Source organism: Diabrotica virgifera, chromosome 10 (genome assembly GCF_917563875.1).
Source record: "Diabrotica virgifera virgifera chromosome 10, PGI_DIABVI_V3a".
NCBI lineage: Eukaryota > Metazoa > Arthropoda > Insecta > Coleoptera > Chrysomelidae > Diabrotica > Diabrotica virgifera.
In genome coordinates, this window is record NC_065452.1 from 76935943 (window position 1) to 76952814 (window position 16872).

The 16872-nt window shown below is 30.5% G+C and overlaps 1 protein-coding gene across 1 annotated transcript; it reads right to left on the minus strand.

Moving 5' to 3' along the window:
• Positions 1–1475: 1475 nt before the first annotated feature.
• On the minus strand, positions 1476–10583 carry LOC126893074 (uncharacterized). Its single transcript, XM_050663016.1, has 3 exons — positions 9437–10583; positions 6037–6103; positions 1476–3414 (listed from the first exon to the last, which is right to left on the minus strand). The coding sequence occupies exons 1-3, from the start codon at positions 10581–10583 to the stop codon at positions 1476–1478; spliced, it is 3153 nt and encodes a 1050-aa protein (XP_050518973.1).
• Positions 10584–16872: the final 6289 nt, after the last annotated feature.

Sequence of the window (16872 nt, forward strand, 5' to 3'; positions counted from 1 at the left end):
TCTGGGGTAGGAGATGCCAAGACTGAAGTAGTTCGTATGGATCTACAGATTTTCTAATGTATGGTATGGTAAAGTTTTGTAGTTCTGCTTCTGTAAACAGGTATAAAGGTTTTTGCGGGTGTTGATTCATCACAATTCTTTTCTGGCAACATTCCATTATTGTTAAAACGATTAATGTTTTTAAACACCAAATCTATCCACTTTTGCTCCTCGATTGCAGAAACAAAAAATAGTCTATTTTCTTCTTCAGGAGGATAAACTCTTCCACTACGCAAACGCATCACTTATACTAAGTCGTGAAAAGTTTTTAAACATATATTCCTTATCTTTATATTTTCTTATTAACTGGTTAATACTCTTCTCTAACTGTTTAATATTTCTTGTTTTTTCATAAACTAAAATATCACGTTTTATTCTGTTAATACCTTTACTAAATTGTTCAACACGTTCACGAAGCCTTCTTGAGCACATACTGTTTACATTATCGATGTTTCTGTACTCTTATATCCTCCCTTCTCTCATTGACACCAGTTGCAAATGTGTGGGTCACTATCCCCCACTCCTAGATTTTACCAGACACGCGAGACGTGATCAGCTTGCGTGACTCATTCCCTTTGAAACTTGTTAAGCTACATCATAAACCAGATCGTTGTAAGCCACGTGAAACCATGCGTTGTGTTCAAATATGTCACACAAATATGCGGATAATTTTAACGATCTATTTAACTATAGTGGTGACGAGTGGGAAACAAGACTCCCCTTTTATTGTGTACGACAAAAGCTTTGTCTTATTTGTCGTAAAATGTGTGGAACTAAACTTATTCCAAGAAGCTTAATATTTAAAGGGTGGAAATTGGTGTTTGAATTTTGTGTATTTTGTAGTGAGACTAGACCTATGGGGTTATCTCATCGAAACGTAGGTTATCGTGATGGGTTAATGGAATCTCCACCATATACATGTGACTCCCCACGCCCAAAGTTAGATTTACTATAAATAGATGCTAAAATCTTGGTAGAGATTATTAAGATGGTATCATTAGACTTTATTGTTTTACAAGCAATTCTGCGAAATCTGCTTTTAATTCAGCAACCCATCAATGTTAGAGAAGTTTTTGTGTGCTTTGACAGTAATGGTACTCTAAATGAAACATGGCCTGAGACATGGTCAAGAATGAAATCATATCCGGGAAACAATTTTTTACCAACTTTACAAGCTGAAATACCATTAAATAGCACTAAATATAAATTGCGTTTTAGACATATGAGTGGTAGAAGCAGTGACTCCAAATGGCTAGAACTTTATAATGAAAGACCTAGAAAGGATGCAGTCATATCTCCAATATTTTATTATATAGCTCTATGTTCGACTTTTTCAATAATTATGGTATTAATAGAATTGTGTAAGGTTTTAAATAAAACAATATGTTGATATACATGTGTTTTATTAATACATAAAAATATACAATTTACAAGTTTTACAAGTATGAATCATATTGAAAAGAATCGACTTGAAACAATTCTTCAAGAGGAATCTTTTCTAAATCGACCAATTCCGGGGTGTGTAGCAGCTCATTCCCATACCTAATAAGATCATCTATAGTACCATTATGTGGACTAATTAGAAAATGCCCCCAAGCAAGAGTTTTTACGTCACCGTTTATTACACAGCGTTTGTCATCCTTAGAAGATAATGCCACTTTATTCCTAAGTTCAGTATATATGGTATGTAAATTAGACACAAATACATACATTTTTCTAAAAATTACACCACCTTTTTTCACTAATAGTACATAATCACTCTTTTGCAACTGTGTTTTGGTTACGTGTTTTGAAATGCCTTTTGCTTTTTTTATTATTTTATTTGCTTCTATGCAATAAGCTTTAGCACCTGTACCATAGAAACATTTAATGGGTACAGATGCAAATTCATCTTTCATTTTTCCTAGTATTGATTGTGTTTTCGGTATCCTGCGAATATTATCAGTTGGATAGTTGGAGGTGTCGAAATGTTCTAAATTTCTTTTCATATCCTCATAGAAATTGGGGGTATATATCTCCATAATCAGGGAGTCTGTGTCTGTGTATAACAAGTTTGCAGCTTCCCCATATTTCTTTTTGATGTATCCATAATAAAAATCATATATCACTGTTTTTGATAAATCTAAAATTGTGAAACCAACATAGAGAGGCTTGTCATAAACTATTTTGGTTTCACCCAAATGGATCGCCACCAAATTCTCATTAAACACGGAACAAGACTTGAATTCTGGTTTGGAGATAAGTACCCTGGCTCCCAATGACCTTGTTTTTGTTTCCCAGCGGGTGCACAGGCGGATATCTCTTCTTTTTTCAACGTTTTCTAGAGTTTTACCGAATATCGCATTAACCAGAAGCTTAAAAAGATCCCGTTCAAACTCGTTTTTGGCCTTGTTTCTGAGTGATGTGTTTAGGTCAATATATTTTTTTAACCATGGTGATTGTGAAAACTCTAGTATACGATGAATCCTTTTTAGTACCAGACCATACCTAAGACACTGCTTAAGATTGCGATAATGGATAATGTATTTAGTTTTATTGTTGAAATTTGGGATAAGTTTAGGATATTTGCTTCCTGGAGGTACCATGCTCTCGGGGCAGAATGGCAAATCATTATGTAAAGAATGTAAATGAGCTGGATATTCCAAATCCACTTCCAACACATACCCTTTATCCTCATCATCCTCCACCGAAAAATAGTTGAAGTTTTCAACATCAGTTACCCATTTAAAATTTCCATATGGAAGATATTGACACATGGCTGCACCATATAAATTTGTGGCATCTAGATACATTATGTAAGACTCGGGTTGTTGTGGATCATAGTTGGGTACATATTGATTATTGGCCACGGCTTCTCGTTTGCTACATTGTGCCACACCTCCTCTTACTCCTTTCTTTAAAAAGTGTACCATGTCCACATCTGTAAGAAGCTCTAGTTCAATTTCGGTATATCTTAACATAGCATCCCAACTTAATGCAGGAGCAGTTATGTAGTGACAAGGATCCAAATTGTATTCTTTGTGACATATTTTTCTAAAATTTTCAAACACATCAGCCAATAATAAGACATCTGATACTAAGTACACCATAGCATAGTCACTCAGAGATTTACAATCAAATGTGTTCCATACATCAATTGCTCTTGCATAATCTTCATCAGAAATGTGTTTGTTAGTTAGATTATTGTAGAAATTTTCTTTAGGTGGTAGTGTTTTTTCTTTAAGTCTGTCAAATCCATCCATATATGAATAAGGAAAGACACCCTTGTGTCTCACAAGTTCAAAGTGTTTAGTATTTGGAAAATACTTTCTAATTTCTGTACACTGCTCCGAGTCTAAAGTTGTGCTCAGAATATCCAAAGATTTTGCCAAAAATCTGTATGAATCAACAAATTTCAGAGTTATGTATTTATCTAGACCATTTTTCGACTTTTCTACTAGTACGCCAGGGCAGATAAATAAAAATGAGCGATTTCAGGGTAAAAATCAATACAGGTATTTGAAGGTGCTAAATCGTAGGGGGGGCATAGTTAATTAAAAATACATACAGAGGTACTCGCAAATCAACCTCAGTTTTTTATAAACAAAGGCTAAAGTCAGAAAATATTGTTTTTTGCCTGTAGCATTTTTTGTATCATGTTTACAGCAAAAGTTGTATTATAAAAGTTGTGTATCATAAAAAAACGATTAATTTTAATTTTGATTAGTTAAAATTAATAAATAATTAACCTAGATAATTGCAAAAAACCACATTTTTTGCACTATTTTGTAAATCTTAATAACGTTTACTAAATATGCCCTAAGGAACATATTGTACCTTAATTATGAGGATATTATGTGTCTTTATTAGAGTGCCAAGTATCAAGAAGATCGTTTTGTTAGTTTACGACTTACGTTAATTGTTTATCCAAAACATTGAATGTTTAAACATCTATTGTTGCCCAAGGAGTATTTTCAGAGCTTTTTAGCAAAGTGAAATGAGTTTGTAAAGACTGAAACTACTAAGAAATTTAAAAAAAATGATACATTTATTATTTAAATGTTCTTAAACAAGTCGTTTAATAAATAGCGAGTTTTTTCCTTATAAACATTTAGAATAACTTTGTTATTTTTCATGACAAATAATTATAATTAGTTGTATCAGAAAAGTGGTAAAAAAACACACATTAAAAACTTAAAATAAACTTTCTATGACCAATAATACCCAAGTTATACTTTTTTTTTTGAAAAATCATATCTGTATTGTTTATAAATATTAAGAGTCGAAATTTGCAAAAAATCATAATAGACATCTATATTTTACATTGCAATTAATAACTACAGAATATCTTCTATTTAAAATGAGTAATAACCCTTTAAAATGAAGGTACTCGAGCTGACTTAACTGGGACCGTGTGATGGGGGAAGGATCTCTGAGTCCGCTTTCGCGCTTCGAGATTTTGGTATTGAAAGTTCAAATTGGAGCACTTGAAAAATTTTACAATAACTCCGCTTCCAGAAAACGTAGAGCCTTCATTTTTTTTAAATTGGGGTAACTGGACGAAATAATAACGACTAGCTAATTTCCATTCACCGGAAAAATCGGGAAATTCTGGAAAATGGACTTTTTTATTCAACATTCATTTACAACGTTAACACTAATATATTTCAATAAATATTTTCATAACATATTATAAAGTAAATAAATAATAAATGTATAGTATATATATTTTTGTATATATATATACAGGGTGGTTCATCGTATTTGCCTCGGTCTCTGTACGGAAAACGACTTGATATTTAAAAAAAAATTCTTGACAGCAATTTACAGGGCAATTAACACTACAATCTAAAACTAATGAAAATTATACAGGGTACTTCAAAAAAGAGGGGTATATTAAAGTTATATTTTCTCTTATGGAACACCCTACTCGTGAGCCATTTTTGAATTTTCCTTAAAAAATAAGCTATATTTTTATAAGGGTTTCCTACACGTAAATACATGGTGTTTTAATTTATTTCGATTTTTATAAGAATGTAAGGTTTAAGAAAAAAAAATTAATATCTACGAATCTAAGAATCGGTGACAAATTTTTTCTTGTATCTTTATAATAGACTATTCAGCATATTGGAACAGATATTTATTGTAATAATATTTATAATTATTTAATCGTACATTTTTAGATTTAAAAATTAATTAAAAACAAAAACATTCAACAAAACTGAAAACATAAACAAAAACATACCTCATTATAGGGCCAAAACTAGTTTTAATGTGTATCTACAAAAACACATAATAAGTATGTGTTTTTGTGTTTTGTGTTTCTCCACAATACACCAGGGTAGAAAGATAAATATGAGCGATTTCAGGGTAAAAATCAATACAGGTATTTGAAGGTGCTAAATCGTAGGGGGATATAGTTTATTAATAATACATACAGAGGTACTCGTAAATCGACCTTATTTTTTTATAAACAAAGACCAAAGTCAGAAAATATTAGTTTAGTATAATTTACAAAATCTCAAGAAGATCTGTTTGTTAGTTTACAAGTTATGTTAAATGTTTATGGATAATGTTAAGTATATGTTACAAGGAGTGTTTTCAGAGCTTTTTGGCAAAGTGCAATGACTACTTAAAGACTCAAAGTACTAAGAAAGTTAAAAAAATAATATATTTTGTTTTTTAAATGTTGTTAAACAAGTCGATAAAAAAATGGTAAGTTCTTCCTTATAAACAATTAGAATATCTTTGTCATTTTTTCTGATAAATAATTATAATTGGATGTGTCAAAAAGCTGAAAAAAAAATGTACATTAAAATGAAAAAAAAATTTTCTAGGACCAATAATAGCCAAGTTATACTTTTTTTTTGAAAAATCACATCTCTATTGTTTATAAATATTAAGAGTTGAAATTTTTAGAGCATGGTAATAAATATCTATGTTTTATACGACAATTGATAAGTACGAAATATCTTCTATTTAAAACGAGTAATAACCCTTTAAAGTCAAGTTACTCACGCTGACTGAGCAGGGACCGTGTGATATGGAAGAATGTCGGAGTCCAGTTTCTCGCGTTGAGATTTTGCTAAAAAAAGTTCAATTTGGAGCGCTTGAAAATTTTTACAATATCTCACCTTCCAGAGAACGTAGAGCCTTTAATTTTTTTTGGGGTAACTCGACGAAAGAATAACAACTAGATAATTTTCATTGGCCGAAAAAATCGGAAAATTCTGGAAAATGTATTTTTTATTCAACATTCATTTACAACGTTAACACTAATATATTTTGATAAATATTTTCATAAAATATTATAAATTTGTGAATAAATATTAAAATATAATTATAGTATGTATACAGGGTTGTTCATTTTATTCGCCTCGGTGTATGCACGGAAAACGAATTGATTTAAAAAAAATTCTTCATAGAAATATACAGGGCCATTAACACTACAATTCAAAAATAATATGAATTATACAGAGTGCTTCAAAAAAGAGTGGTATATCAAAGACATATTTTTTATGGAACACCCTGCACCTGATGAAATTTTTGAATTTGCCCTTAAACAATAAGCTAGACTATACCTAAGTACAGGGTGTTTTGATTTATTTCAATTTAAAAAAAATGTAACGTTTTAGAAAAAAAATAAACAGGTATTTACGAATCTAAGAATCGGTGACCAATTTTTTTTTTGGATCTTCATAATAGACTATTTAGCATATTTAAGCAGATTTTTATTGTAACAAAATTTATAATTACATGATCGTACAATTTCAGGTTTAAAAATTAATTGAAAACAAAAACGTTCTCAAATTGAAAAAATAAATGTATAGATTATAATTATTGATCTTCGTTAATTCTACACAGTTCTTGTACAGGTTCATCAATTTCTTCCACATTATCCATAATTTCTTAAAATAAATCAATTGTACCGAGCTTTGCATAAATTGCAAAGATGATACTGACGAAAAAAGATGCTACAACCTTTTGACAGTTATTATAGATGACAAAAGTGAAGTTGAAGAAGATTTGTTTAAAAAAATTAGGGATAATGTTTAAGAAATTAATAAATCTGTACATAAACTGTGTATAATTAACGAAGATCAATAATTATAATCTATACATATACATTTTTTCTTAATTTGAGAATGTTTTTATTTCCAATTAGTTTTTAAATCTAAAAATGTACGATTAATGGCCGGTTTCACCAACGACTAATAGTAGTTTATTCTATGATTAAAGTTATTCGACCAATAAACTGATATATCTCCATTTTACTAACGTCAAATAATACTTATTTTATTTTTTTATCAAAAAAATACTTACTCTTTGAGTAAATTGGCAAGTTAATCTGGCAAGTAAATATTTAGAAGAAAGTAAATTTGCCAGTTTCACTTTAAATTATTAAAGCTATATTGAAACAAAATATAAACTTAAACATCTAATACATTTTATTCGACGAATAGCATTCATTGATTTATTTGTTGTTGGTGAAACTGGACCTAAGTAATTATAAATTTTGTTACAATAAACATCTGTTTAAATATGCTAAATAGTCTATTATGAAGATTAAAGAAAAAATTGTCACCGATTCTTAGATTCGTAAATATTTATTTTTTTCTAAAATTTTACATTTTTCTCAAAATTTAAATAAATTAAAACATCCTGTACTTAGGTATAGTCTAGCTAGCAGCTAGCATATTGTTTCAAATTGAGCAATTCAAAAATTTCATCAGGTGTAGGGTGTTCCATAAAAAATATATCTTTGACATACCACTCTTTTTTGAAGCACCCTGTATAATTCATATTATTTTTAGATTGTAGTGTTAATGGCTTTGTATATTTCTATGAAGAATTTTTTTAAATCAAGTCGTTTTCCGTACAGACACTGAGGCGAATAAAATGAACAACCCTGTATATAAATAAATATATACATACTATAATTATATTTTAATATTTATTCACAAATTTATAATATTTTATGAAAATATTTATCAAAATATATTACTGTTAACGTTGTAAATAGAATGTTGAATAAAAAAATCCATTTTCCAGAATTTTCCGATTTTTCCGGTCAATGAAAATTAGCTAGTTGTTATTCTTTCGTCGAGTTACCACAATTTAAAAAAAAAATTGAAGGCTCTACGTTCTCTGGAAGCTGAGATATTATAAAATTTTTCAACCGCTCCAAATTGAACTTTCTATAGCAAAATCTCGACTAGAGAAACTGAACTCCGACATTCTTCCATATCACACGGTCCCAGCTCAGTCAGCGTGCGGAACTTGACTTTACAGGGTTATTACTCGTTTTAAATAGAAGATATTTCGTACTTATCAATTGTCATATAAAATATAGATATTTATTACCATGCTGTAAAAATTTCAACTCTTAATATTTATAGACAATAGAGATGTGATTTTTCAAAATAAAAAGTGTAACTTGGCTATTATTGGTCCTAGGAAGTTATTTTTTTCATTTTAATGTGCATTTTTTTACCAGATTTTTGACACAACCAATTATAATTATTTATTAGAAAAAATGGCAAAGATATTCTAATTGTTTATGAGGAAAAAACTTACCATTTTTTTATCGACTTGTTTAACAACACTTAAAAAACAAATATATTATTTTTTTTAACTTTCTTAGTACTTTTAGTCTTTAAGTAGTCATTGCACTTTGCCAAAAAGCTCTGAAAACACTCCTTGGGCAACAATGATTGTTTAAACATTCGATGTCTGGGATAAACATTTAACATAACTTGTAAACTAACAAACAGATCTTGTTGAGATTTTGTAAACTAATAAAGGCACTTAATTATCTCATGATCAAGGTACAATAAGTTCCTTACGACCTATTTAGTAAAAGTTATTAACATTTCCAAAATAGTGCAAAAAACGTGGTTTTTTGCAATTATTTCGGTTAATTCTTGATGGATTTTAACTTGTAAAAATTCAAATTAATCGTTTTTTTATGATACACAACTTTCATAAAACAACTTTTGCTGTCAATATGATACTAAAAATGCTATAGGCAAAAAACCATATTTTCTGACTTTGGCATTTTTTTATAAAAAAATGAGATCGATTTACGAGTACCTCTGTATGTATTTTTAATTAACTATATCCTCCCTACGATTTAGCACCTTCAAATACCTGTATTGATTTTTTTCCCGTTTTTATTTTTCTACCCTGGTCTATAGTATTTTTTTAGAAAATGTAACATATTTTTCTTTGGTCTGTGCAATTACTGAAACTTTTTCACCTGTTGTTGAAAGCTCTTTAATAAACAGATGACAATCATAATTACTCATGTTGTGAAAGAACACGGGTATTGTATTTGAGAGTTTGTAATTTATATTACAGGAGTTATGGCTGGGTCCAAGATATAATGAATTGAGATGGTGATGATCTTTCACCTTACGATTGAAAGGATTAAATGGCTTTCCACACAAGTAACACTCGGTAGCAGTCTCATGTTTTTCAATTTCTTCTTTAGTTAACGGCGACATTGGTTTAATATGTTTAAGGTGATTGTTATATAGTTCATGCACTAAATCATCCAATTTCTGTATAAACACTTTGGGAGCATCATGTCCTTCATATTTTATTAGTTTAGAAAGTGAATCATCATAGTTGCATTTAAGGTAAAATGCAAACGAATATGCTTGGTGTTCAGCAGTTTTAACGGAATATGAATTTCCATTACAAGGTTCAACATGGTCTATGGGCTTTAGCAAACTTTCAAAATCAGCATAGATCACAAATGGCACAGGTAACATTTTTTGGATATTTATAAATTTTAGTATATTTTCTGGCACCATTTCACCAAACTTATTAATTTTAGGTTTCGTTGTGGGAAGTTCTGTGTAAATATGAGAACAGTCATTATTTTGGTGATTATGGAGCTTTTCTTCACTGTCAAAGAATTGTAGACATCCATCACATAAGTATTCTTTGCGACAATTTTTTGTTTTTTGACTTTTTACAAGTCTCGATATGTCTAGAATCAGACAATAATGACTTTGTTTATCATTTGTTATAAGCAAAAGGTTTACGTGAGTGGGATGGCGATTACTTGTAAAATGCAATGGTCCAACTATTTCATATTGCCTTTTATTATTTACGAAATTTGATTCTAGTCCATAAACATTTACTGAAATATTATTATGGTTCTCAAACTTTTTAATGTCTTTTAGTTTCATCGGAAAGTCAATTCCTTCAAAATTCAACAAAGTATCGTATGGTGGATATGATTCTGGTTTAGTTGGGTTGCCACTAGCAGGAAAAATAGCTGCAATAATACTCCATGCAAAACACTTATTATCTTTGTTTTCGATATTTAAAATAGCGTGTTTTCGTACTATAGGTATTGGGAGACGAATATATGTTGATGCGGAAATACTACTATATTTGTTTATGTTAACATCTAAAAACATTATTTCCTGCAATACCCAATTTGAATCTTTCTCTTGAAATTCTGATGCTTGCGTCATCAGTTCTTCCTTAAAATCATCGAATACTTCATCCAGTTCAGTGCTGATAGTTATAATTTTATTACATGTGTTCATGGACTTGATATCTGATAGGTTAGTGTCAGGTTTTAGATAAATACCAAATATTTCAAAATTTACCTTTATGATATTGTGCTGATGTAAATATTCACTCAAAATGTTCAAAACTTTGGGTTTAACATCGTTTAAAAATCCATGATAATCCAGTTTTTTACCACTATTAAAACGATAAGATGCGATTCTGTTTTTAAACGCGTGTGATAATTTCGAAACAGTTGAATCTATCACTTCCACTCCAAGTTCAAAACTTTGGGTTTAACATCGTTTAAAAATCCATGATAATCCAGTTTTTTACCACTATTAAAACGATAAGATGCGATTCTGTTTTTAAACGCGTGTGATAATTTCGAAACAGTTGAATCTATCACTTCCACTCCAAGTGGTCTTAATCTTTTTTTGGGAATATAATAATCCCCATTCTTATCACTATCCACATTTCCGTATTTGCATTTTTTTATATGTCGCGACAGGCTATCCGAACGCGAATACGATTTGTCACACCTGCTGCACGTATTCATGATTCACGATAAACTACCGAGGAGCTCCACTAATTTGCCTTAAATATGATGTTACAAGACCACTGCCCTCACACCATGTTACTTTTAGAGCCCCCCTCTCCTCTTCATTATACCGGATATTCTCCAGACAAACCGGATACTCTGTTTGTTGATGCGTGAACTACGGGTGCCCTGATTGTTGATGCTTGAAGACCACTGCCCTCACACCATGTTACTTTTAGAGCCCAAGTTCATTATTATACCGGATATTCTCCAGACAAACCGGATACCCTGCTTGTTGATGCGTGAACTACGGGCGCTCTGATTGTTGATGTTTGAACTATTTTTAGATGTGAAAAGCAGATGGTTATAACCCCATCCACTGATACATGTCAGACCCCCTCTATCCCTTCTACTTGAAAATACTATGCCAGACCCCCTCTATCTATACTACTTGATAAATATAAATTAATTTTTGTTTGCATTTATTTAGTTATAATTTTTGTAGTAACAGCAACAAAACCTTGAAATTCCAATGGACAACGTGTTAGTAAATCCCTTAGATATCATAGCACCGAGTAACGATGAAAACCTCGAAATTCCCATGGGTGGAGAAAGTGATAGTGACACTAACGACAGTTTTGTTTTTTCGCTATCTACCGAAACTGTATCAGACCTCGAAGACTGTGAAATCCTAGATATGGATTCTCAAGAAGTCGATACCAAAATATTACAAGTGAATGATGTCAACAACACACGATTTTTATCCTACGAATGCAGACAGACAGTGTGTATGACCCAATGTTATTATGCTGTAGACAATCACACTTTGTGCCCATCGTGCTTTTTTGAGACTCTTCGTGGAATACCACCATACGTTCCTTCTATCCATGTTACTGAACATTCAACTGGGAATTTGAGTGACATTAGTGCACATATTTGCGCGTGTTGTAATAATAATTTGTTCATTTATTGTTTAACTACATATTGTATTGTTTGCAATAATAAAAATCTACAATAATAAACAGGTTTTTATTTTACCCCTCCTTTTCAATATATACAGGGTGATCAACTTCTGTGACAAAGTCTAATATATCTGTTATTATAAAATATATGAAAAAAAGTTGTTAATAAAAGTTATAGACACCTTTAATATACACATTTTAAAATTAGTAAGAAATATACAGGGTCCTCCATAACACGGTGCCAAACCAAAGTTATGTTTTTTTAAATGGAACACCCTGTATTTTATTCAAAATCTGGTTTCTCTACATTTTTCTGATTAAAAAGATATACACTTGTCTAGGGTTATACTGAGTGTTTCAAAGTTATGAGCACTTTTACCAAAAAATCATACTGATTTGATCGCCCTGTATGATTCTAACAGTACAATATAAACTTATTTTTTTACTGCTGTTGACTGTCAATATTAAAGTAGTTTTGAAACAACGTACAATTTTTTTATCACTACACAAATTGTATACAGGGTAAGTCAAAATGCAAATAAAAGATTTTCTTCATATTTTTAAATAGAACACCCTATATTTTATATTACCATCGAAAAGTTCTTTCATTATACTTGCATATCTTTTAAATATTCCCTATACCTAAAGTTATTAGTTTTCGAGATATTTTAGTTTTATTGTTGATAACTCAGAGATACGTTTATTACAGTAAATTAATTACCCTTAATATTAGAAACCTCCAATGAGTTTGTTTTTTTTTTATTTGTGACTTTAGCACTTAGCTATTTAGCCAGATACAACTTGATAATAATTAATACTAATACAAAAAAAAACTATTAAACCTAATACAAATTATTAAAAAGAAAAACATATTATTCTAATTTACTTAATACTAAATAAAAAAGTGTCTATCTATACCTACTATTGCAAACAGATCAAAATTGTCAAAAGAAAAAAAAACCTCTTAAAAATTACTAAAAGACATTACTATAAATAGGGAAAAGGAGGGAAAATAAACAATTGGGTAAAAAAAAGGTTAACGAAATTGGCTAAAATTGATTACAGACATACATTTGTACTATGTATAAATTTGATTAGACAATCATATACTCTTTTGTCATTAGTAGCCAATAGGTTATTTATTTGGTACGGAGGAAATATTTGCAGCGTTTGCAAGCTGCTTAAAAGAGTTCCTGTATGCTGAATATATTTGGAACAGTTAAAAAAGATATGATTAAGATCTCCTTGTTCTTGACATGTTTCACATAAGTCTGAATTGTAAATTTTGATTTTAGCAAGATGAGTAGGATAACAAGCATGACCAAATCTCAATCTTATTAAGGTTGTTATATATTTACGGATGTTACTAAATTTCTTAAACCATCTCGAATTTGGAATTTGTGGTTGTATATAAATATATTGTGTTGTTGAGTGGTTACAAAAAGTTTGCCAATAAGTTTTCCAACGATCTATTTGATTTCTTTTAGAGATACAAAAAGTGTCAGGAATACAAATTCTCTCCTCTGGTACAATTTCAGCTGAAGAGGTTATTGCAGCTTTAGCTAAAGAATCAACATGCTCATTATATTTTATACCAACATGAGCTTTTACCCAAATAAAATTAGTAGATTTATTTTTATTTTTAAGCTTGACAAGCATGTTCTTAATTTGGTAAATGAAAGGATTAGAATTATAATTGGGTAATTTTGAATTTTTGAGAGATAATAAAACTGACAATGAATCGGATATTATTAACACTGAATTATTGTTTAAACTATCGAAATATATCAAGGATTCAAGAATTGCAATTGCTTCTGCACTAAAAATTGAGCAATTAGAAGGTAATTTGAACATTTTTTCTGTTGACTTAGATGGAATGTAGAAAGCACATCCGGTCCCTTCCGATGTTTTGGATGCATCTGTATAGATTACAGTTGCTTTGGGCCATTTGTCTATACAGGAATTCAAGATGCATGAATCTAATAATGAACTATTATAATATGTAGGTATACGTATATCAGGTTCATAAAAAAATGCGAAATAGTCGTTAGTATCAAGGTTGTTGATATTGTTGATATACTTATTGTTGCACATGGTTCTAAAGGCTGTACACAGGGTTGGTGTATTTTTATGAGTCCAGTAACTGTTTGTTAGATCATCTGTGTTTAGTGAGCTTATGCTAGAATATAATGAATTATTGATACATGCAATTTTCACAACAAATTTTTCACTCAGATAATCTCTTCTAAAATTCAAGGGAGGTTCTAAAGCTTCAACATGCAATGGTGCTATTGGAGTAGACTTCATTGCTCCCATACAGATACGTAGAACAGTACGTTGAAATACATCAATTTTATTTAAAATTTGTTTACTTGCTGATCCATAAAGTATACATCCATAGTCCAGAATAGATCTGATGTAAGATTTGTAAAATAGTAAAGCTGTTTCTACATCAGCTCCCCACCAAGTTTTAGAAATGGATTTTAAAAAGTTTAGACCTTTATTGCTTTTGTCAAGCATATACTCGATGTGTAATTTCCAAGTTAGCTTTTGATCTAGAAACATGCCTAGATACTTTATTGACTTGCAGAAATTTAAAGTTTGGCCATTTAATAAAATAGTATTTGTGTTAGGAATATTATGTTGTGAAAAAATACACACATTAGATTTACTAGTGGATAAATTAAAACCATTTTCACAAAACCATTTTGAGAAATATTCATGTAATTTTCTTAAGATTGTAAGGGAGGGTTCATATTTTGTCCTTTCTGTATATATGAGGAAGTCATCCGCATATTGGATTGTTTTGTAAGTAATACTTGGTGCATTAAGGCTATGAAAATCAGCCGTATACAAATTAAAAAGAAAAGGGCTTAAGACTGATCCCTGAGGAAATCCCCAACTATTATAACGTGGTCCAAGAAGTTCATTTTTATGGTTTCTAACGTATAGGCGTCTATCAGTGTAGAAATTAAGAATAGTTTGTGCTAGTTTTATGGGTATTTGAAACTGATTGATCATTTTGTCTTTTAATCGAGGTAAACACACACTGTCATAAGCGCCTTCTATATCTAGTGATAAAGTAGGCAAATAATTATTTCTAGAAAAATTACCCTGTATGTCCGCTACAAGTGTAGCTAAAGCATCTAAAGCTCCACATCCTCGTCTGTATCCAAATTGATTGTTTGGTAGTAACTTTTTAGTGTGGACCCACCATTCTAGTCTGTTTTTTAACATACGTTTCAAAGTTTTAAATACACACGAAAAAAGAGAAATGGGTCGATAAGATTCGGCTGAATTTGGATCTTTTGTAGGCTTTAGAATCGGAATAACAATTATGTCTTTAAAAATATTTACGTCAGAATTGTCTTGAACTATACGATTAAAAAGGTCCAATAGAAAATGTTTTGCTACTTCTGGAAGGTTTAAAAGCATGGAGTATTTGATATGATCGTATCCTGGACTATTATCTTTACGATTATTTATAGCGAAAATTAGTTCATTGTAAGTAAAAGGTTTTAAGAGAAAATGATTTTTATCAGCTGGGGTTGATGCTATGGAGCTGGGAATTATTTGAGGGTTCGCAGTTGGGGGTGCAACTTTAATAAGAAAGTCATCCATCCATTTCTGATCTAAAGATTTTATGTTTGATAGCGGTTTTCTGTAAAGTTTTTTAGCTTGATTCCAAAGAGTTGTAGCGGATGTATTTTTATTGAGCGAAGAGACCCATTCAATCCAATGCTTTTTGGCTATACTTTTTAATGTTTTTTTGGTTCTAGCTGCAATCTCCTGATATTGAACATAATTTTCAAAATTACTTTTTTTCTTGTAATTTATTAGAGCCAATTTTCGTTGTTTGATAATATTGTCACAATCAATATTCCACCAAGGAGGTGGGTGCCTTTTACATTTATAAGGTTTATATTGGGGTATAGCCACTCCCGCAGCCGTATTTATATTATTTATGAAGAAGGAGTACTTATCAATTAGATTATCCGAGTGAAAATTGTTTGTATCGTGTAAATTTTGAATAGTAGAGGAATATAACGCCCAATTGGCTTTTTTAATATTCCATTTATTTTTAGGAGATATTTCATTTTCATTAATTGCATAAAGAAGTTCTATAGATATGACATAGTGATTTGATCCTAGAGTGTCAGGAATGACATTCCAAGATGTCTTGTTAACCAATTCAGGTGAACAAAAAGTTACATCGACAGCCGAATCTTGTTGATCAGGACGTCTCAAAATTGTAGGTTCGCCATTATTTAAAATTGTTAAATTTAAATCATCTGCGACATTTATAAGTTGTGACCCTATGGTATCATTATTACGACAACCCCATATAGAGTGGTGTGCATTAAAGTCACCACCTATAATTAAAGGACCCTCAAATTTTTCAAAAATTTTAGTCCAATCGTCATATTTTGTTTGTATTTTTGGAGGTTTATAAACAGATAAAAAATTTAACAATAAAGTTCCATATTTAACTTGGATAGCACACACTAAAATATTTTCATTGTAATTTATATTGATTTTATGTTCAACAAAACGAAGAGATTTGTGTACCAAAATTGCCACACCAGCGTAGCCATCGTTTCTGTCATTGCGGACTATATTGTAACCACTAAAACTATATTTTTGATTTCTTTTGAACCAAGTTTCACTTATAATAGCAATGTCAATATTTTTATCATAAAGAAATTGTACCAGACTATTTTTGTTAGCTATAGCAGAACGTGCATTCCATTGCATTATATTTAAATTGCGTGTTTTGGGCATTTTATTGGTTTTTCAAAGTATCCTCCAATACCTGTTCTATGC